This window comes from Rhamphochromis sp. 'chilingali' (genome assembly GCF_963969265.1).
Source record: "Rhamphochromis sp. 'chilingali' genome assembly, chromosome: 7".
Lineage (NCBI taxonomy): Eukaryota > Metazoa > Chordata > Actinopteri > Cichliformes > Cichlidae > Rhamphochromis > Rhamphochromis sp. 'chilingali'.
This window is the reverse complement of record NC_137934.1, coordinates 20,170,025-20,194,037: the sequence shown is the minus strand read 5'-3', so window position 1 is coordinate 20,194,037 and position 24,013 is coordinate 20,170,025. Positions and strand designations below refer to the sequence as shown.

Below are 24,013 nucleotides of genomic sequence, written 5' to 3'. Positions count from 1 at the left end.
CTCGGTAGAGGGCAGGTTGGTTTCTTTGATTGTTGGGCTGTTTCACAAACTGATTTTAAAACAAGAGATTAGAGTTGCATCTGTTTCTCATAGTCACTGTTTGTCTCTTTTATTTTGTACGTAGTGCTCAAACTGCTTGGTTACAGCTTTGAATCAAATCGCCAACTTTACAATTATTAGACACCCCGTTCTACCTCTGCACACATTTGAGACACGGGGCACGCCGAGCAAGCGAGTCAAACCCCGTATTAAGTCGAATATAACCAATTTGAAGATAAATATTTTTAATATGCTCATTTTGATGCCAGCAAAACATTTTGACCGTGTGTCAACAGAATCAAAATCCGGCTGATTAGTAATATGGTTATTTATAAAAGAACCAGGCTGGTACAGCTAGGGAGGCAAAGACTACGTGGGCAAACAGTTCTAAAACAGTTGTAATATTTTTTTTTAAATAATCTGTGGTATATAATACATTTTAAAAGATATAATCTATATTTAAAGATTCAGAATTCCTGATCTTCAGCCTCTCGGGTGTCATTAAAAACACATCTCTGTTGTAGAAAGTTAAAACTGTATCATGAAAATATGAAAGCATATTTAAACAAGTTCCAGATGTGTGTCTCTTGGCCTCATTTTATTTTAACAGGAGATTAGGCAAAGTGGGGAACTCTGCTTTGATTTGACCCATATTTAACTGGATCAGGTGACCCTGAACTCTCCCTCAGTTACGCTGCAAGTGGTCTAGGCGTGTGGGGTCTTCCCATGATGTGTTTCTTCTTTCCTCACCCTTTCACTCTCTGCAGTTAATCATTAGTTATTATTAATCTCTCTCTCTCTCGTCTCATCTCCCTCTCCTCACCCTGCTGGATATTTCTTCCTGTTAAAAAGGAGTTTTTCCGTCCCACTGTCACCATATGCTTGCTCACAAGGGGTCGTGTGATAGTTGGGGTTTTCTCCGGATTATTGTAGGGTCTTTACGTTACAACATAAAGCAACTTCAGACAAACTCTTGTTGTGACTTATCGCTATATAGATAAAACTGAACTGAATGAAAGCAATGTCATTATCTGGCAAACTAAACTGCTGAGTAGGTGAAATTATATATCCTGGGCAATTACAGGAAATCATTTAAAAAGTAACATAACTGGTGTGTCTGAAAGAGGTCAGCACACCCTTGGTCCCAGCCTTTTTGAAAATCTTTTTCTGTCATCAAACTCAGAATGTGCTGTGTTTTTAATAATTTGCATAAATTGGCATTTTTTAAATTTCCCATGTTACCTAGCGCCCTAACTCTTTTTTTGAATCTTTTTTGTAGGTTGTAATTTTGAAAATCAGTTCTGAAAAAAGTAATGTGGATATTTTTTGAAGGCGTGGTTGCCAAACCTATTATATTAACACATGATAAAAGCAGAAATTATAGCACTCAAAAAGTTTACCGGGTCTCCTGTTAGAGGTTCAGACTGTGTTAACTGAACATATCAACTGAGGCCACAGTATTGAAGATTCCGTTTTTATAGTCTACACCATTTTCTGAATAGAATGAGAAGTTTAAGTGATGGCTGTCAAGAAGAATGAGCCTTGGTCTTTAGTGAGAACAACTTTAGAATTGAAAGAAATACACTTGAACAGTTTTTATCATCCGAGCACTCAAATCAACATCTTCTGTGTTCAATTTTCAAAATGATTGTTCCTATTGGTTATGCAGACCTGTCTCTGATCTTATATGAAACCTATTGACCTTTCCTTTTTCTTTTCTGTCACTGCCAACTGGAAGATAGAGTTCAATCACCTTTTATGTGAAACTACCTTGGTTGCTTAACATTAAAGAGGCAAGAAGGTGATAAAAAAGAGACTGAAGCTCTGACCTAGTAAACATTTGATGCGTCCTTTGCAGTGCCAGGGCTGCTGTGCTAAGTGGTAGCACTGAAGATAGGACATACAAAAAGGGGTCATTTTTCAATTTATTCAGGGGACTGTCTATTTTAGGTGGGCCACAATCTGCCATTTAACTGCTTATTTTCCAGGAGGCTGCCTCCATCCTCTGCAGAGAAGTAATGCCCCAGAACTAGATCAGTTCTGCAGGGGGCATCCATTTGGGTTAGCCCTCCAGACTGGTCCTGATAGGTCCTGACTCTATTTATAAAACCGGTCAGCTACAACATCATCGGCTGTCACCGAAAGGAGACTCATCAGTTTGTCTCCAACTGTCAGACAGGATGCTTTTCATCCGCAAAGAAACATTTCTATCTTTAGCCCGTTTCTGCAGCTTGAAGCCAAAGCTTCTAAATAAGGAATTCCACTGCGCCTGCACACTGATTCATTAATGTCGAAGCTGTTAATGAAAAAAGAAACGCTTAGAGTCGAAGCCATACTTTCTGGCTGGTTGGTGCATGTCTTATTTTTCGAAGCACAGAGATGGGACGTGGCTCGAGCGCTAAAAATACCTCACGGGCCGCATTCTGTCGTCAGTGGAGAACCAAACAGTCCTTTAATGAAAGTAGGGTAGCTCCCCAGGCCCAGCCATCCACTGGTGGTGTGATCCATATTTTATTAATAGCGGGATGGTGGAGCGCTCTTCTGATTGATATCGAGATTTAATAGGACCTCAGCAGCGATGCTATGTGGGACTGAGGGCCCCTGGGAGTTGCAGGCACACAGAAATCCGTAAAGGCCTATTTATTTCCAACCTGGTTAGGGGTGTTTGTTTACTAGCCAAGACCAAGCTGGACTAACAGTATTTCCTTTTCGACTAAGTGGTTTATATTAGTTCCACAGAAGCAAGGATTTGGCCATTGCATCTAAAATATTCATGAGGACAAAAGAGAGGAGCTGAAGAGGGATGGAAGAAGGAAACAGGGAAGGGAGGGAAGGAGGCCGGTGTGGGATGTCTGAGAAAAAGAGGACAAATTGATGCAAGAACGGATTCTAGGACAGCCAGGGTGAATATAGAGACGGGGAGGGCCGTGTTGTTCGCAGAAGCAGAGGAACATGGGAGTTTGAGTAGTGTGGTTTCAGGCAAAGACTCAAGATGGAGACAACCTTCAGAAGAAAAGGAGGAAGATCAGACTCGAGTCAACAATAAAACATCCATAACATTCAACAGCCACAGAAAAGTATATATCACCAACATAACCACACTGAACCTGCGTGACGATGACAGCGACAGCTCCCGTGACAGAAGGAGGAAGAATAGAAGGACAGAGATTCGCAAAAAGCCCCTCCATCTCCTCAGCACATAGAAACCACAAAGGGGCAGGGAAGGGGGAGGTAGGGTATACTGGGAGGATGTTTGAAATGAGCCGTGAGGGGAGGCAGGTGTGTGCTTGTGGGAAGAAATGGTTGATGATGATTATTTAGATAGGTAACATAGCTAAAAATAGATTGATAGATGATTATCATATCTGCTCATATGTCTTGAAACACGGACCTACAGAACACACCTGTCACACCCAGCAGCTGACTGATCTGAATGATTTGACACCTGGTTTATAGGTCCATTTCTTTTCTTTAAAAGCAGCCCTGGAGCACTTTGAGAAGAGCACCAAGAGTGTGCCAATTACGAAGGAAACTCGCCAGGAATTTGCTATTTTGCTGTGGAGGCAGCTCATACCTTTCTCCAAATCAACTGGATTGGAGATGTTGCCACATTCAGAGTCATAAAAACGTTTTTCTTTTCTTTTATGGCCGTGTTACTTTTTCATTACTGCTCTATGACTCCCGCCAAGTCCCCGAATGGCCAAATCAGCACCTCACCAACTGAAAAAAAATGAAAGGGAAATGGCTGATATTACAAGGGTTTCATGTGAACTGCCAGTAATAACCATAATTTGCTTGAAATTCTAAATTTGAGGGCAGGCTTTCCTCAATATCAGTTTGGTACTGGACTCAAATTTGGTTCAACAAGTGATTTATGTCAACAGTAACTGAGACTGGTATCAAATAACTGTAAGATCATTCACTGAAGATAAAAGATCAATGTAGCTATGGTGTGCTGCATACGCCTTGAGCAGAGCAGTGCTTTTTGAAACTAGCAACGAGCACAAGGTGGATTTGACTGAGAAACCTGTCGATCACATAACCTAACATAAACTCGTATACTGATGTAATAAAGTGGGGTCTTCGTCTCATAGACTTATCAAGTCAAAAAAAAGTAAATACAGTTGCAGTAAAATTATGAAAGTGCTTTAAAATTAACATTTTGTTTTGCTATGCAAAACATAACCAATCCTTTTATTTCAACACTACAAAGCCAACAAAGCAGCAACTCACGTCCCGATTTGGACAGCGGATTTGAAAATTCCCACTGCTCTGCAATGGAAGTACAGAGCTTAGGACTGGCTCATGGACAGGGTAAACCGGAACAGCAGGGAAGGTGGAGGATATGAACAGAGGTTAGGAGGCGAGAAGGAGGAGTGGGAGAGGGGATGTTTGGGGATGAAGCTGACAGAGCAAGAAGGGGAGAAGAAAGAATGGGGGTGGGGGGTATATAGAGCGAAAGAGGAGAAGCATGTATTCACAGTGGTGGCCACAGCAGCCTCGAGATGTTGCTCCAGTTCATTTGCATTGACTTCTTAAAATGACTCTTTTAAGACCTCGAAGGAAAACATTTAGGAAGAAGCAGTTGGTTGAAAACAGAATCTGATACAAAGGCTGTGCTGTATTAGGCATATAAGGTATACTGGGCTTGTTGCACTCATTTAATTTCTATAAACAGATATCTATACATAAATGTGGTTCCTTTTTTAGTCCGTTTGTACTCTCAATCCCAACAGACTTCAATGGTAAAATCCCAACTTTACGGCAACCTTTCAGCGGAAACTCTTTTTGGTGACTTCAGATATTTTTTCTCTTCAACAAACAACTGTACCGTGGCTATGATTTTCTATAACTCACCTGTTTGTTAAAGCTTAAAATTAGGGCTCTAGCTGCTGTTGTCTGCTAGCTGTCTCTGCTAACTGTCTCGAGGCTTAACCTCTATTAATAAGAATAATTAAAGTGGGCTTCATGTGCTTTTAGGACCTCTTTGAAATGGGATTATCTGACTATATCTATCAGTTTTTATTTGGGAATTTGTGCTTCTGTTCTAATGAGTAAAATTCTTAGTTGATACTTAGCAGTTATTAGCAGGTGTTTGCGCCTATGCAGGTAAAGCTAACCAAGCTTGTTTGCACTGGCAGATGGTGTAACGCTCCTCACTTTCATCCAAGTATGGTCACTTTTGGATCCAAAAACCAAAAGTATGGTAGCTGATGCTGACGCTTTAAGAACAGGAAGTTCAGAATTAGTCTGTATACTTTATATACAGTCGATGGTTTGCACCTCTCTCATCCTCCACCATGTGTCCAACAGCTATCATCAGAGGCCTAAAGACTTATTAGCAACCATCTGATAACCAGTGGTTGTGTAGGGAAAACTAGTGAAACAGGTTGTTTGCATGGCTAATGCCGACTTGATTGTAAACAATAACTAAACAATAACTACTACTATTTAACTTGCTTGGAGGATAAATTGGCATCGCTCATGCAAACTACAAGAGACCGCAGCAATCTTGCAGCAAACTTTAACAACCACTTACAACTGGTTGGTAAATACACATGTGGTTGCCGAGGGTTGCTAAAGAGTCTAAAGGCCTGTGTGACTGAGGCCATACAACACCAGCTAATCTAGAATAATTTTATCTTGTAATATGCAGAAAATAAAATAACCTTTAAACCACAACTTGATGCCCCTATACATCCATTAAGTGGATAAACTAGCGGAGCCTTTTGAGAGCCCTGATCCAGCTTCAGCTTTAATTATTTCTGCTCTCATTCTATTGCTTATTATTATCACTAGAATTTCTGCAGTATCTATCAAACCAATAAAACCTGATAATATGAGCTCTAAAATGGCCTTTGACGTCTTTATGACCTGCACAGAGCTCTTCCACTGCAGACCTTTGATGGCTAATAATTGATTTTATTTTGGCGAACCATTCGATAACCATCTTCTGAACCACTCAGACTCCGGGAAATAAAAAAGGACAGAGCGCACTTCCACTTGCCGAAGACAATGAATGGCTCAAGGCTGACTTTCAATTAGAAAATCAAGCCTACACACACAAACATTTATTGTTGGTTCTGTCAGGTGTGCAGCTTGATCACAACATTAAAATACTATTTCAGGTAAATGGGGAAATCTAATTTAATAGGCACGGGCACATTATGCGCATTGAAAGGCTCATCATTTTTCTATACTGCTGATTTGCAGAGGAAATATTTATGACCCCAAAAAGTTTTTATATAATAATTACCGCAGTTTTAAGTAAACAGTCTTTTCTTGCAACACTGACAGCTCGGAAAACACTTCCAGAGGTAGACAGTGAAGTGAAAAATGGCTGAGAAGGTGTAAATGAGCAGCTTCCTGTGCAGCACAAATGCTTTTAAGCAGGCAAATAACAATAAACTGCAAAACATTAAAGCGGTTGGGAACTTTTTCAAGTCAGTTTTTCAGAACCTCACTTCAACCAGTCAACTCTTATCACAAAATTTCGAGGTAAACACTTTTGAGTCATTACACAAGTTAATGCAATGAACTGTAGCTGCTGGAGGCCACGCAGGTGTTAATGTTCACATGAGGAACATCAAGTCTGGATCGAAGTGAGTCAGAGGGACAGGTACCTCTGCTGAGCCCGTCGGGTCCTCGGAGGATCCGGCATTCCTCGATCTGTCCAAACGCAGAGAACATGACCCGGATGTCGTTCTCGTTGCACTTCTTCGACACCATGCCGATGAACAACTTCCTGTCTTCCACGGCTGTAAGGAGAACCGAGAAACAAGATGAATGAAGAGATTTTATGACATTAACACTCTGTGCATGCCAGAGTTAATGCTGTGTTCCTCTCAAATGACTTTAAACATTTCCTTAATACCTATTTCACTCTTTTAATCAGAAAAGACCTCAGGTGCCCTCTAAGAAAACCACTCTGACATAACTGTAATGGGCTTCTAAAGCAGATAGAAACATGGCATAAAGGAAAAAAAAAAACAGTTTGAAAGCTTAATCTGTTGAACTTTGGGTTTTATTGTAAATTATGGCCTTAACCCAAATGTTATATAAGACCAAACTCACTTAGTCATAAAGCCTGTTGTGATCCACAAAACAGCATAAGAGTAAAGGAAGAACTGACTGCGTTACAGTCAGTGCGGGAGCAGCGGCTTCGCTCATGCGCGATTCATTTGCCGTTTGGACGCACATGTGTGAACGTCTCTTGCCCTGATAGCAGCTGGGGAGGACTATCCTCCGCCTGTGAGCGCTTTGGCATGGGTGAGGTGCCCAAGGCAGCACCGCTGCTTGTTGAGAGTAAGAGCGATACGCGTTTTCACGTCAAAAAGTCGTCATAAATAAGTCTCCAATAATACCAGAAAAAGTCACCAGATTTGTCGCTAGTCGCTTTTTAGAAAAAAAGTTGCTAAGGGGGTCTGAAAACTTGCTAAATATAGCGACAAAGTCGCTAAGTTGGAAACACTGCATGGATTACATGCTGGATAGTGGGTGGGGCTTAAAAACGAGCCCTTGGGCTATAACCTCCGGTTTGACTGACTCATTACTAGTGATGTGTGATACCACTGATTTCCTTTCCGATCCGATCCAAGTAATATTCAGGGTGGTATCGACGATACTGATCCCGATACTTTGTACAAAAACATTTTATTTATTGTATCTCAAATTATAGCATGATAATGATTACAGGACATCAGATTACTTGTTCTTATCACTTAATAATGCAGAGTTCATCATACAGAAATAAAAAACCTGAAGTTGTGCTATTTGAACACCTGCCTGCCTGCAGCACTAAAGGACTCCGTGAGAGACGTCTGTCTCGCCCTAGCAGCACCTGTCGTTCTCCTCCTCTTCAGTTCGTCTCAATATACGCTCGTCATATTCTGTGATATGATTTACTCTGAGGTGTTTGACCTCAGGTTAGTGATGTTGCCACAACCATACATGCCAACCCTCCCAATTTTTCCGGGAGAATCCCGAATTTCAGTGCCCCTCCCGAAAATCTCCCGGAGCCACCATTCTCCCGAATTTCTCCCGATTTTCCACCCGGACAACAAAATTGAAAAAACCATATCGCAGAATTCATAGTGCCTATTCCAGTTTCCAACAATGGCGGCAGCTGCTTAGTTTTAATATTACTCTTATTTCTCTTTCTGCGTCGCAAAAAAACTTTTAACATATTTTCAGGTGAGAATGTAGCTGTGTAAACTTCAAATATCTGAGACGACCGACACATCGTCTTCAAACCCCCGCGGTCTTTCACTACTCGGGTTAAACATGATATATAAGTCACTTTGATAACTTAAAAATGTTATTGTTGGGCTTTTTCAGTGTTTTATTTGTTTGTGAGTAAATTGGCTTGGCTGAGATTAAAGTTATTAGATTAGATTAAATTAAATTTTCCTCCGGGGTTTTCACACAGCTGAATAAACGTCAAACAGAAAGCTGATTAAACAGAAGTGTGAGACGGTCGAGAGTTTACGTCAGCGCCCTGTTATATTTTAGATGGCAAGGAGCAGACGGCTGTTTCACTCCACCGAGGGAGCTCGTGCCGTACTACCCGGCTTTCTTTAGACCGCGAAGGCCGGGTTCTGAGGTGGAAGCAGCCTCTGAATTTGGACACCCCTGCTGTATTTTATCCGATAAATCAACACTGTAAAATGTATTTATCACCCCCCCAACAGCCCTTTTGAATGTCTCCCTAATTCTGAGGTCTCAAGGTTGGCAAGTATGGCCACAACACCTCACTTTTTTGCCACATGTATCGCAAACCACGTCTCAGCTGTTTGTGGAGGTAAAATACGTCCACACAATTACGCTCAGCCATTGTTGTGAGTGCACGCGCCAAGGGGCTGCAGACATTTATACAGCCGTATTTCGCACATGACTATGAAAGGCGGAAGAGGAAGTAGTTCCTTTGAATGTAGACAATCCGAATGTTATAGTTTCTTTCCACTGTGTTCCTGTTAATGATAAACTACAAATTTACCCTAAATTACTAAAATATTGATATTTTAATGTGAGAATCGATTCTAGAACATAAATGATTGGTATCGAAAGAATTGATATTTCAGGATTGATCCGCACATCACTACCCATTAGCTGTGCCATCACTGGAACTTATTTCCTAAGCACAGGAATGCTTCATGGCTAATCAAAGTCCTTAGAGAAGCAAGTCTGGGTACTCAGCAGCCATACTGGTAATGCTTCCCTAGGTAGTTATTTCGAAGTATTATTGAAATTAACTTTAATTTATTAACTGCTTATCCAATTCAGAGTCACAGAGGGGATAGAGCCTATCCCAGCTGTCACAGGGTGAGAGGTTGGGTACACTCTGGGCAGGTTGTCGGTCTATCGCAGGGCTAACACAGAGAAAGAGTGTGTTAACACTCACAGCCACACCTATGGCCAACCACTGAACCTAACATGCATGTAGTCGGAGTGTGGGAGAACGTCAGAGCACCTGGAGAACTGGGAGAGAACTCATGCAAGCACTAGGAGAACATCCACACAGAACGGTTTCAAACCAGGGTGCACTAATAACTTTAATTTCAATCTCCTAAAATAAAATGCTTAAAAAGTTTGCTGACAAATGCGCTGTTACAGATTTCTTTCATAGATGTCATATTAGGACTGCCACTTTTCTCTCCTATTATGTTTCTGGTTTAATCCCGTGCTTTTGCCGGATGAAAGAAGGATTAACTGTAAAGAATTGGGTGTTTCAGAAAGCGTTCTCACAACTTTAAACCCTCCCAAACTCAGATATGGTGTAAGTTAAAGATTTACTGAACATTTCTGCCCCAAAGTTAGTGACACCACAAAATAAAGTAATCATGGATAGATGGAGTGTGAACATCGCAGCAGCTCATAACCAACAATCAGCGCTTTATCGTGTAAAAAAATTGGCTAACTTGACTTTGTTAGGACATAAAACTTTGCTGATTTATTTAAGAGCAGTTCCAATTTCAGATGACCAATATTTTCTTTGCTTGAGGGTAGTTTCTGTTTTGTGTAGTTTACGGATAATCACATTCAAAGCCATTTTTTAAATATATATACCAAGGAGAGTATGCTGTGAAATAGTGATGTGTGGAAAAAAAGATTGGTAAGAACAAAGAGTAAAATAAAAAAATAAAAAAATAGATAAAAATGAAAAAGAGCGAAATGTGGAAAAATGGATTGAGACAAAAAAATGTAGCAATCAAAAGAAACAGTCAAAGAAAGAAAAAAAGACAGTGGGAGAGCGATGAAGACAGACAGAGTTCATGTATTTCATCATGCCATCTGTGAGGCTCTGATCAATGTCTCATTATCACTTCAACACCGGCTCCTTGCTGAGACTCTTCAGCCTGTCCTCTCTCACCCCCTTCCTCCCTCCCTCCACCTCTCCTTCCTCCTCTATCCTCCTTCCTCCTCCCTCGTGAATTTCTCTCCATCTCCTCTGCTGACACAATCCCTCCTTCCTCCGGTGCAATCTCGAGGAACGGGCGCAGGCGGCTGCAGGTGAAGGCGAGAAACTTGCCCCCGTGTGTTTTCCAGCGCGAGGCGTTAAGTTCGAATTAGGCTGAGAGTGAAACCCACATTCATTCGCTGAAACAATGCGCGCATGTGTGTGTTTATGTGTTCCCGCTGCATTCAATGTAATGCTAATCCAATTCATTTTTAATGAGGAAACTGTCAGCTCTTACCGCGAGGCGAAAGAGATAAGCGGTCTGTTGCACTCTGGGAAATCAATAGCGCACTTGTTTATTTTGCTGTTTGAATTGTTTGTGTGTTTAAAAAACAAACCATCGGGATACGCTGCCAAGATAAGTGTTGCTTCAAAAAGCTTTAACTCCTTTGTACACACAGTTTGTGTGTGTGTGTGTGTGCGCGCATCACTCCAGAGAAAGATTACCACAAGTCTAACAGCAATGTAATTAATTTACTCTGTGTCGATAGGAAAGAAAGAGAGGAGATATCGTTACAATTGACTGTTTCTGTTTTCGGACGAGGCGCACAGGCAGGCGGGCGGGTGATAAGACTCATAAAGCCGGCTCTGGGATGTATCAGGAGTCGGTTTTGCATTCGGGGATAAATCGGAGCAGAAGCGGCCTCACGCTGAGCTCCAAAAATAGTTAAAAGATGCCGAAGAAAGAATCACAAAGGTTTAGGGAAGTGTTAAATAAAAAACCCCACACACATACGCACAAGATTAACCAATACTGTTATCTCTCTCAGTCTCTTTCTCTTCTTCCATCTCCACTGGCTAAACTAATAAAGCTCTGCGCAGCCATACGTCACTGTTACAGCGGATCTAACACTGGGTTTATTAAAGGTCATTACCGTTAAATGGATGGACGTGTAACGTATGGTCTGCTCTATATTTCACCATTCCCACTGTGAGCAGCGGCTTCTTTATTAAGTTCCACCATCCTTACCCTGACAGTTATTTCTTATAAAGTGATATTTGGCCATATATTTGAGTGGAGCGGATGATGGCTTTTATAAGCATTTCTCCCCCTGCCTTCCCAGATGCTGTCATTTTGCTCTCCTCCCCTGCAGTGGACAGTGACATACATGGCAGGCTAGAAGGAAAGCTCTGTGATGCTGCTGTGGCAAATGAGCTGCATTTAACGTACATGTGAGTTCTGCATGTGTCCAAGAAATGCTATTAAATGTAGTATTGCTGGCTTTAAATGGGCAGCTCATCCAAACCAAAATTCCGCTCAATTACTCAGCATTAAGGGTCACTTCATCCAAACTGCAAAAACCTACATTTTCTCACTTAACTGTCTAAATAATTTTAATTTCATTTGCCAGATTTTTCACATACCCAATGCGCTGCCACACTACATAATTCTAATGGGAACCATTTCACACCAAAAAATCCCCAAATTGGGGTCTTCTGGTTATTCATCCAGCAAAACTGCAAATCTCCGAGGAAGCTTAGATGTTTTTTTTCTTTCAAAACTGCACTCTTGTTTTTACTTTTTTTGAACCGCAAAAATTGGGTCGCGCTAATTTCTGATGCAGCTGGAGTCCGAGCAGCAAAATGTGTGAAAATAACTGCTCTTGTGTAAATTTACCGAGAAGGTAAGGAAAGCCCGAGTTATTACCTCATAGTGTGAAGAACAAAATGTCACAGCAGTGTATTTACTTTAAAAATGTCAAGAAAAAAAAAAGAGTTATTAAATTTTTTTGCTTGACATTCAAGTTTAGCTCAGATTTGGTACTGAAAACATCCGCTATGGGCTGTAAGAAGAATTAAAAAAGTCAGATTGACTATTTAGAAATAACTTCCCAGAGTCCTGCCATTTAATAACATGACCTCTGGAGTACATAAAAGCTAAACTCTGCAAGGGAAAATGAGAAACAATGATTGTTTTTAGCACCTAAGTCAGCGGTCTCCATCTTTTTTCAGCTGCCTTACACAATCATGCCCTAATAAGTTCATTTGAACTCATTTTAAATAGGATCAGGACTTTTTAATTCATTTTAGCTGCCCATAACTTTAGCTTAACATTAAAACAATGGAGCTTTTACTTTTTGTTACTAATTAATTGAACAGGTAATTATGTTATGATAGTTAGTGACCAATTTCCCTGAGTTTATCTATTACTGTTCAGTTTGTTAACTATTAATCCAAACTTTAGTTGTTAATCAGGCCTTGTCACTAGCAGCTAACTGCTAACTAATAGTCACATTTGTTGCTAAATGTCATTCATAACTTCATATTAATAACTTTAGCTATCTATTGTGTTTGCAAACACTTTCGACTGTTTTCCTTCAACATGTCTTCTGCTTGATCAACGTCTTCGTTTTATGGCAAAGAAACCAAATTATTTCCTCCTGGATTTAGTGGGACATAGGTGTTTATCAGCTTCAGGTTTCTGTTTTTACGGCAGTTATATCGTTGTCCATGACTGAAAGCTCACGTCCAGTTGAAGCAATGGAATTAAACATGAGTCCAACAGTTTGAGTAATGGTAAGAAGTAAAGTGACCGTCTGGAAATAAATAAGGAACTAACTTATAACATATTTGTGAGTTGATTTTTCAAGGTCTGCATCTTCGCTCAACAAAATGCGTCAGAAGAAGCGATGAAGTATTTATAAATGAGCTAACAGATAACAGCAGGCCTACCCTTTAAAGATGCATCCACTGGTATTCCACACTGTACAACAGCTTCCTCTTTGAATGAGAAGGAATGGAGGATGAGGCTCGGTATAGGAAATCAATTCAGAGCTGGATCTGCGGTATGTAGTTTGGGAACGGGGTGATCTGAGGACGAGGGTGTGCGACACTGCTTGTGTGCATGCACGCGCGCGCATGTGTGTGTGTAATAGATGCATTAGGGAGAGCGTGTGTGGCAAGAGGAGAGTGCATACAACATGTTTGTATGAGTGAGCAGCCACAGGGGAGAGAGGCCGGTTCACAACGAGGCCAAAACGATTCAACTTTCACTGACCTCCTTATGAACCACCTTAATAATTCATCACACATAGAAAAATATATTTATATATATCAGTATTGCCCCATCCCACCCCCTTTCTCTCCTCTGCTCTATGTTTCAATCTTTTCCCCGAGTCCCCCGCGCTGTCTGCCAATCAAGCAGAGATAGCCATTACCAAGCAAAATTCGAAAAAGGCTATTGATGCATGCATGCATGTGTATGTGTGTATGTGATATTGATGGGTCTGTCGCTGTGCATGTGTGCAGTGCCACTCACCATTAGATTTCTCACTGTCTGCAGGTTTCATCTGAATAGGGTGGTGCATCTGTAGAGACAGAAAACAAGGACAAAAAAACGCCTCATCAAATATCGGTACACATGCCCTAAAACACAATATGACGAATGCTGCAATTCACTTTGTCTCTTCACATCCAAATGAAATCCCAAGAGGATTTCATACTCTGTTAATTACACATGTTTTATAGAGATGCTTTTGTCAGATAAGAAATATGGCGGCAATTGCTTTGGTTTTCCCACAGCAGATAGAAATCTGTGTGAGACACAGTACGCCGCTCAGCTCCGCAGGGCGGCGGTAGAGCATCTAAACCGGTTTTCTCCAGCAAATGCCAGAAAACACGAGGAGGAGATGAAGATATAGGGGTCAAGAGGGCAAGAGGAAGGACAGAAATGAGACCACATGCAAGAGCCAGAGCATGGGAAAGTACAAGGAGGATGCACATCAGCAAAAACCGAGAAGTAAATAAAAGAGGAAGAAGCCCCAAAAAGAAGAGGAGGAAGAAGAAGAGCAAGCGGTTTTCTGCTTGACATTTCTAAATCGCTTAGCAATAACTACCCAGGGACATAAACACATGGAAGATAACAGTTTGCTTGCAAGAAGTCCGCTCACTCACTTCAACAACTGCAACTGATTATTGTGGAGATAAAAGCTTCATACAATAGTCGGCCAGATGACCGCCAGCATGAAAAATGCTGGTGCTGGTGCGCTGCACACTGAGAGACATTAGCATATAAACATAACCTTTCAATATTTGGAATATTTCAGCATTGTTATTTGTCTGTCACTGTCACAGAAGAAAGACCTAAAAAGAGTTTATTTCCACAAATCACTGACTCACTTTGGTTTACAGACATGAACTCAATCCTTGCACGGGGTTGTATATGATAACGTTGATGCATGATCAGCTGGAGAGGACATTATGTTTCAGGCTTCCTAACCTGCTTCATGGTTCAGATGGTAAGAGATATTACTCTGCTAGATCTGAAGTATGAAGTCTGACATTAGAGCAGAATTGGTCAAAGGGTATCATGTTTCCTGTCTCCTGCTCGCTCTACAGCACCACCCCTCTTTAAAACCGGAGGATTTTCAACTCATCAGACATGGATGATTTCCTGTACAACATATGACTCTAGACCAGGCTTGGGCCTGACTGTTCAATCGATTCTCATCCCAGTGGTGTCTATCAGAAACTAATGGCATTAAAGATTCCAAATTGTCTTTTGCACTGTTTTTAAGGAGAGACCAAGTCCTCGTTAACCGAACGTTATCATCCCACAAATGTGTCTGTTTGTGTACAAGCTTCTTTTCGGACAAGGGGCGATGAGAGGGTCCTCCAAGGTTTTGGAAGTGGTGATGTGTCTTCATAGATCGAGAAGTTCAGCATAAAAAGTTGTGACAGCGACTGCTGTGGACTCTTTATGTTTTTTTAAACACTCAGTTTTACTTTGTATGTTGGAAGTTAGAACGTCGCTTTCCACCGCGGCTCACAGATGGACTAACAACAGCACAAAGGAAGAGTGACCCACAGCCCGGTTGTACCAAATACCTTATACACTGCCTCCATCTGGTAAAAGAGCCCACTGCAGGCAGACTGGACATTCTTTTTTTAACCTTATTTTTACTTTTGATTTTACTTGCTGTGTTAAAGGGTAGGCACCAAAAACAGCTTGGTTGGTATTAAAAAAGAGCTTTGGGTTAAAATGACAAAACTACCCAGTGCATATAAATGTTACGCCAAGGGTTCCTGAACAGTTGTCCATATGTGATAGGTTGGGCTAGTACCATGTTGTGTGCCACACACCACAGACACCAAAGGCATCTCAAACTTTATAAGCTTTACACCAGCTGAACATCTGGCTAAAATTGATTTCCAGGGTCAGAGCCAAAGGCTGGACACAGCAGGGGTCAAGGAAGAGCCACCTGCCACAAAACCAAAGCTGAAGCCTGCCCGGGACCCACGTAGTCATAGAACTGAACTGGACTTCCAGTCATTGCTGTTTTTCTAGCACAGTCTTTTTTTGAGGTATCATTTCTCAACTGTTTTTCCCACAAAGACATATTTTAACCACTCAACTGAGAGATACATTAAAAAGCTTATCACATGCTTGAGCTCTGACAGATCGCCGACCTGTCAGCTAGGAAGTGGTTTAAAGTGTGATCTGATTACATACTTTCGCATTAGACCTTTCTGTTAACAGTCATTCTTATTGCACTGATTCTGCTTGGATTAACGTTGGATCTTACTGCACACAAGGTTGGCCCCAGTTCAAAGTAAACTGTCCTGCACATCCTTCTTTGGCTTTTGGCTGCCTTTAGGTTGTCGACTGGCTTGCATGAGACAGCTGGAATAGCAGGAAAAAGACATTTGAAATTGCTGGAGGGATTTCTTTCCTTGATCAAACTGCAGCTGTCATTTAGACCTGATTTGATCTCAGTATGATCCAGACCAACTGAAGACCCAGCCCGGCTTATCTTGATGCATTCTGACTGCAGTGCATTGTGTAAGTATTTACATTTTGCGATTTTTTTCTTCTTTCTTTATCCACACGCACAGTATTAAGAAACAGATTGCTCGTCTTTAGCAGGTGTAAATGGGGTTTAATGCCTGCATTTAGACTCGTCTTTTTAGATCCTGGATATCTCTCTGATGTATCCAAGAAGCAGTTTAATGGAGCTGAATGATGGATGGGTTTTTTAGGTGGTGAGTCTTCTTTTATGGAAAACAAAACAAAACAAAAAAAAACACTTCACAGATGAGACGGCTCCCCCTCCCTCGCCTCGCCCTCCTTCATGCTCTCCTCCTCTGTCCCTTTTTTTATTCCCTCCATCTCTCTTTCCTTTATGGGAGATTATGTGGCTGTTTGATCTGCGGAGAGACGAATGACAGTGATTCTCCAAATCTAGCCCAGTATCAATCACACTCAGAGTCAAATACCAGCCGTGAGTGAGTAGGTCTGTGTCTGCGCGAGCGTGCATAAATGTGTGTGTGTGTCCGTGCGGGTGTGTATGCGCCCCGTCTTACCCATAACGCCCCTGGGCTCAGTCACGCTGTGACAGAAGGCTTTGATCTTCCAATTCTATCACACACCTTTATCCCAACTCTCTCCCTTCTTGCTCGCTTCCTTATCATCCTCACTCTGCTTTTTTCCCCTCCCTCCTCGTCTCCCAGACCTGTCCCAGATGAACGCGCGCGCACACACACACACACACACACACACACACACACACACACACACACACACACACACACACACACACACACACACACACACACACACACACACACACCTAGTCTGTTGATTAGTTCCCAAACCTGCCTGATGGGAGCAGTGAGTGGTGAATGAGGAAGAAACAATGTAGCAATAAAAGGCAGAAAGAAAGAGAGAAGAAAATCATCAAATAGAAGAGGAGACAAAGAAAGAAAAAAAAGGCAAGAAATAAAGCAAAAAAAAACCTAAGAATGAAGCGAGAAAGAAATAAAGAAGCAGGAGAAAATTAGAAAAAAGGAAGGAAGGAAACAACAAAGGTAGGAAAAAAGAAAGTAAGATAAAAATTTAAAAAAATAGCAACATAAGGAAAAGTAAGAAAGAAAGAATACAAACTAAAGAGAAGAAAGTGTGAAATAAATAACGAAGAAAAGGAAAAAAGAAAGACCAAAAGGTGAAAGAAAGACTAATTGAAAAGATGCAAACAAGAAATAAAGCAAAGAAAAAAGATAACTAGAAAGATAGATAACAACCTAAAGAGAAGAAAATTACAAAGAAATTACAAAGAAAGGAAAAAATAGAACCTAAGCAGAAGGAAGAATTAAAGAAATAAAGAGATCGATAGATAGATAACAACCTGAAAATAATATAATAGAAGGAAAGAAAAAAGAAAAAGAAAGAAAGACAAATTACGACCTAAAGAGAAGAAAGAAAGAAAGAAAAAGTGAGACATGGTGAGACAGTGGATCCAACCAGAGGGAGGAAAGATAATAAATATCATATCATATATCATATGGACAGAAGAAGAGCTGTAGACTGTGGACAGTCAGAAATAATCGGCAACCCTTCAGGCTGGAGTCTCAGTACAGTATCACTAACACAAGGACAGATGCAGGGACATGGATGAGGAGTGTGTGTGTGTGTGTGTGTGTGTGTGTGTGTGTGTGTGTGTGTGTGTGTGTGGAGGAGGGGGGGGGTGTTGAAGCCACATCAAAAGAAGCAAAGTCATGTCAAAGCAAACCTGGAAGTCACATCAAGTCAGTTTTCGTTAATCCATTTCAAAGTCTGTCCTCCAAAGGCAAAAAACAAAAACAAAAAAACAAAAACAAAAGCCACGACAGCATCCGCCGCGCTGCTGTCGTTCACTCCTGAAAAACACTGCCAAAAGCTGCACACACACACACACACACACACACACACAAACAAACACACACACACACACACACAAACAAACACACACACACACACACACACACACACAAACAAACACACACACACAAACAAACACACACACACAAACAAACACACACACACACACACACACACACACACACACACACACACACACACACACACACACACACACACACACACACACACACACAAACAAACAAACACACACACATACACACAAGTACAAAAACTACGTCTGGCTTTCAGGCATCTCCTCCTCAGGTCTGTCTACACAAAATGCCTGGTGGGCGGGTGGCGCTGTCGACATGTTTGATCTTGGCGAGTTCCCGCCGAGATCCACAAAGCAAGACTCTCCTCCGCTATCCCACAATTCCACTGCGAGGTTTCTTCTCGCCTGGCGGCCCCACAGCCACAGCCTGCCATTAATTATGTGCTCTGCGGGAGCCCGGCACAACTACTAAGTCCTGGGTGCGCTCAGACTCATAAAAAAAAAGCCCAGAGAACCAAAAAAACCTCCACAACGTGAAGCCACGTGTGCAGCCGCCTTGATGCTGCGCTGGCATTTAGCTTCATAAATGTATGCGTCTAGTCACCAGGAAGCTTAATCTTCTTCCTGTTTACCTGCTGCTAGCCTACGCGAGTGTTAATTCTCCCGTCTTTCCAGCCAAGAACTGAGTCAGCTTTCTTGGTAAATCTTTAATTGAAGTGGTTTTCATAAGCCACTCTAAGCCAGCGCGTAATAATTAATCAACAACAAGATTTACAAAATAGGAAAAATGAGAAATCCTTCAGAGGGCGGCTGTACAGTTAATGACACAAAGTTGAATTGAACGCAATTTCCCGATGTTTTGATTATTTGCAGTGAAAGTTTGCATGTGCTTTAAGGGGCTTATTATCTGCTTGTAGTGCATCTGCAGAGCACTTGAAATAAAGTGTCACCATTTGTTTTTAATCATTTTTCGAGCGCCTGAATTGCCTTGTTGCAAACTGCGTATAGCTCGGTTCTGATTGACTGAGTCACACTGTGCACCGCTGTAAAATACATGATAAATGCACACCTTTGAAAATCGATTAACATTTAATTTACATATTAATGTGCAGACGGAAAGTCACCGCTCACGCCGGTAATAATGAGTTGCCGAGCCGCGGTGTTGTTACTGTTTAAAACCCCCACTGCTGATAATAATAGCTCCTTTTAGCCGCTTTAAAGCAATATGTTATTATTATTAGCATGCTACAAACTTTAAATTCTCCAGATTTGCTGTTTTTGGACAGCAGCTACATGGGAACCACAGTCTGTGATGACTGTAAGCGTATTCAGGGGTTTGATTATATTGTAACTAAAATCAGCGACCTTTAATGCCTTTAAGTTTAGCGTCAATCATGTATGAGCAGCTAGCGTTAAAAACTAAACCTGTGATCACCTGTTGTTCGAACTGGGAGCCTCCTAATATACACATTACCTTTTTGTTTTCCCTTAAGTAGCTTTAAGATTGTTAAACTTCATTAAATCTATATGATTACACTAAAAAAAAAATCAACTGAACACGCGGGCTCGTCCTGGGTTTAATTTTCACAAGATGCGCCTCCAATCTGAAAATGAAACGAGCAGCTCTGAAAATGGAACAAATGTTCTGACAAACTCAAATAACAGCTGCGACACGCCGACTTTTTACACCTGATTCTCCTCAAACTTCCTGATCAAAATAATAACTTGATATGCACAAAAAAGCCTAATTAAGGCCCTCCTGCATCTGAGGCGCTGCGATAATAAAGAGAGATACAAAAACACAGGCCATTGCTGGTTGTGAGGTGGTTTTATGGAGGGATGTGTCTTTTCACTCAAACAGTTGGCATAGTGGTTACAAAATAATGTACCTAACCATATGTATTCATTTTTCAGTTAGCCAGAAATCAAAAAATTGTACTTTGCATCTATACATGAGGGTCATTTATCTATATTGAACATGTTGTTTCCATTACTCCCTCTCAGGTTTTCTTTAGCGCAGTAAATATCAGATATCCGTCATAAGCCACCATCTCCAGTACAGTTCCTGTAATGGCCACTTGAGGCAATCCCCACAGAGTGCCATGTTAAAATGCTAATATGAGAGTTCAGTGTTAGGGCCACTTCAAAGACTGTTTTACTACCAGCAGCAAGCAGCAACAAAACAGCCATGCTACTGACAGTTCAGCATATCACTCACTGCAGTATCACTGTTATTGGTCAGAAGTGATTTACTGTGGCTCACTGACTCATACTGGACTCCTTTCACAAAGTTTCACAGCCTTTTCCAGAATAAATAAAGGCAGATGCTTTCCACCCAGCATTGACAGCTGAGGTAAACAGTGGAGTGAATTCCTTGTACAGATAGGGAAAAACTCCAGGGTAAATCTGGATCTGGTGGAAACGCACTGGCTAGCCACAGCGGTTATTGGCTACAGTCTCAATTGAGTATTCTTGGCGGATTAAAACATGTTTGTCCTACAGCCGCTGTAGCTAGGATTATACCCTTGAACTGGGAGGGGTAAATAAACAGAACTCACTTGACTGCAATCTGCAATCTACACACATCTTGTTGTAGATTTACACACTGTAACTTTAAAACGAGGTATTAATAAGAGCATGGCTGCTTTGAATGATAGGTGAGTGGTGAGTGGGCTGCGCTCTGTCTACTAGTCTACACTGAACCGGACCTCTCAGTGGAGTTTGTGATATTGGAACCTTTCAGAAAATTTGAATATGATCTACTATGAAATACAGCCAGTCCAAGAAGTCTGCTTTGTGGCTTGGTGAATGGAGTTGTAGCATTTTATCGGTCCGCTACTTAGCACTAACAAGCCAGTGTCTGTCGGAGACATCTGTGCACCCAAACAGTCTATGAAAGAGCCTTCCTAGCCAAGTTTGCTGATAATTTAGCAGTTCATCTTCTCCTCCAAATATGGTTACTTCTGGCTTCTAAACAACAAGGTGGAGATGAGTGGTGTCACAGTGGCTACACAGTCTGCTACAGTTTTATTAGCAACAAAATGCACAGATGCTGTAAAAGCAGATTAGTAGGTGGTTTCTCTTTGGGTTTGTCCTTAGATTTCGCACAACTGCTCAATTCCCTTTTCACTTGTGCAAAATATATTGAGATTGAGGTCCACAAGCAAGTTTTGATGATGCAAGATTAACTCATCCCATCACCAGAAGGTTTTTTTTAACCACCTGAGTGAACCATCGAGTCTACATTACAGCAGAAGGATCAGAGTGCAGCGGGCAGCCTGGATGGATTTTATGACCTTCCAGTTATAGGACAGTCTCTTTAATCACCTCCTGCTTCCTGTCTGAGGCGAAGTGTCTATCTGTCGGACTAGCTGATGAAATGTCATCCACAGGCCACCTCCTTTCAGTCTTTTTATCTTTACATTCTCATCATGTACAGAGCCCCAGCAACCTGGTCTGCATTCACACAGCCTATGGCCCCTTCCCAACCCCCCATGCTGGCTGTAAAATAGCCCCTCCCTGTGTATCGTGTGCAGGAAACCCTACACTTCCTAAATGTTAACTGCTGCTCTTGGGTTAACGTTATCCTGTCGCCTCCTCTTGCCCGCCGACGTCTTGCAGGAATGCCCTGGTGTTTTTAAAGGTCAGAGGTCGGCTTGTCCTGGAGCCAGAGGACAGACTCGAGGCTCACGCTGGGAATAGAACGAGTGTGTGTTGTGTAAGGAGTGCATGGCGAGTGTGCCGCTGTGGATGTGTATGCCCTCTGCCAGCGGTCAGCACCTTCAAAGCAACAGCCAAGTTCACATGAACACAGTGTGTATGCCAAAATTTATACGGCAGCACACAAACACTGTTTCACATCCTGTGTTATGCACACACACACACACACACACACACACACACTCCTTCTCCTCCCTCTTCTCTGAAGGTGTGACGGTGAGCTGCTGGGTCAAAGTCAGACAGATGGCCCTCACAGTTGGGATTCAATATCAGTGACCGAGAGCATACGACCACTCATGCGTGCATGCAGGCAAACACACAACCCACATACACGCACGCACCCGCAAACACAGACACCTAAAAGTATTTCTCAAGCAAACACATCCACAAAGTAAGAGGCGTAGCAGCGCACATTTGACCTCCAGACAGTCACACAAACAACACTGCACGTGTATTTTCAAGAAACACTTACTGATACTTTGATTCCACTAAAGAAAAGATGCGTCTTCAAAACTAACTGGATAAATTAATTCATGTGATGACGTACATGCAACTGTAGATGTGAGATTTTTCATCTGCAGTTATTTAATTGTGATGACAGGTCTGTCCTGGGAGTTCATGCACAGTACAGACACAAAGCAGGCATCGCTGGATTCGCTTTATGGTGCTTTTATGCTCAGCATTAGAGGTGGGCGGATCTATCCAATTATTGATAGAATCGATACTAGTGTATTAGGATCAATGACAAATGTCTGAACCTTTTTGTGTTGACCGTCACGTCCGTTTCATATAGGCTAGTTGCTTCAGAGACGGGCACATTTACATTCCAGGTCTCCAAAAAGCCCAGTTTCAAAATAAATGAAAAGCTGGTAGATCTACTTTACTGTGTTAACTAATTATTCACAATCACAGTGATTTAGTGGCCATAAAAATTTGTTCCAAATTTGCAAATTAATGACGATTCATCTAATAAGTCAAGATACACTGCTCTCCAAACATACAGTTTTAAGTGTCAGCCGCGTATACGTATTAGATCAATACAAAAATGTGCAGCATCGCACACCACCACTTGCCGTTCACTCTCTGTCAGATGGCATCATGTGATGAAATGGTAAATGGCCTGTATTTGTATAGTGCTTTACTAGTCCCTAAGGACCCCAAAGCGCTTTACACATCCAGTCATCCACACATTCACACACTGGTGATGACAACCTACATTGTAGGGGAGATCGTGGCTCAAGAGTTGGGAGTTCGCCTTGTAATCGGAAGGTTGCCAGTTCGAGCCTTGGCTAGGACAGGCAAGACACTTCACCCGTTGCCTACCGGTGACGCCAGTGTCCGGCAGCCTCGCCTCTGTCAGTGCGCCCCAGGGTGTAGGTGGGTTTCAAAGCAGTTTGCATTAGTGACTCAAAGGTCAGCTGGCTTAAGAAACATAATAAACATTTTTTCCAACAGTGTATTATACACATATTGCACTTTGCTGTGTGACTCAAAGCCATAATTAAAACATTTGTCTTTCATTTTTGCCAACCCAGTTTTTTTTCTGCATAGAGCATATTTTTACTTCCACTCTTTAATTTGTGAGCCACATCAAGGACACATTTTCATTCTCTTATGATGGGAAATGAAGGTTTTCTGATTCGGGTGAATTAATTTAATCTCAATGCTTCTACTGAAATTAAGAAGTTCGGGCTGTCATGAAAAGTTCAAACAGAGCCACATGTTGATGCTGAAATAGTGTTGCTGTTTTTAAACTGCACTTATAATATGTAGATACATATATATTTACAGGGGTTACTTTTCTGAAGCAACTTAAAAAATCAGTTTCCAGTAGTTTGACTTTACTCCTTATGAAGCCAGAGATGCTGTGCGATTTGTAGTCGTTAGTGTACATCAGAAAGATCCACAAAAGTCAACTTCAGGTGACTTACCTTTCTCTGTTGCACACACTCACACACATATGCACACTCTGCTACCTGTCATCACTATGACAAACACCTTCACCCAGACAAAGAGTGACTTTTATGCTCGTTCTCCTTTCATCAAACAAGCAACTATAAAACAAATTGTCCTTTACAATATCCCTCATCTTAGTGGCGCTTAGCACACAGTTAGCCTACATTATCCC

General features: G+C 41.6%; 1 protein-coding gene across 10 annotated transcripts in view; it reads right to left on the bottom strand.

Annotated features, from left to right (window-relative positions):
• celf2 (cugbp, Elav-like family member 2) overlaps nt 1–24,013 on the bottom strand; it is a 247,032-nt gene that overhangs the window by 43,375 nt on the left and 179,644 nt on the right. For all 10 annotated transcript variants that reach the window (XM_080888019.1, XM_080888014.1, XM_080888011.1 and 7 more), the window contains 2 exons: nt 13,755–13,803; nt 6,663–6,797 (listed from right to left, as the gene is read on the bottom strand). In XM_080888019.1, coding sequence (XP_080744145.1) covers nt 6,663–6,797; nt 13,755–13,803 — 184 coding nt within the window. The remainder of the gene's footprint in view (nt 1–6,662; nt 6,798–13,754; nt 13,804–24,013) is intronic.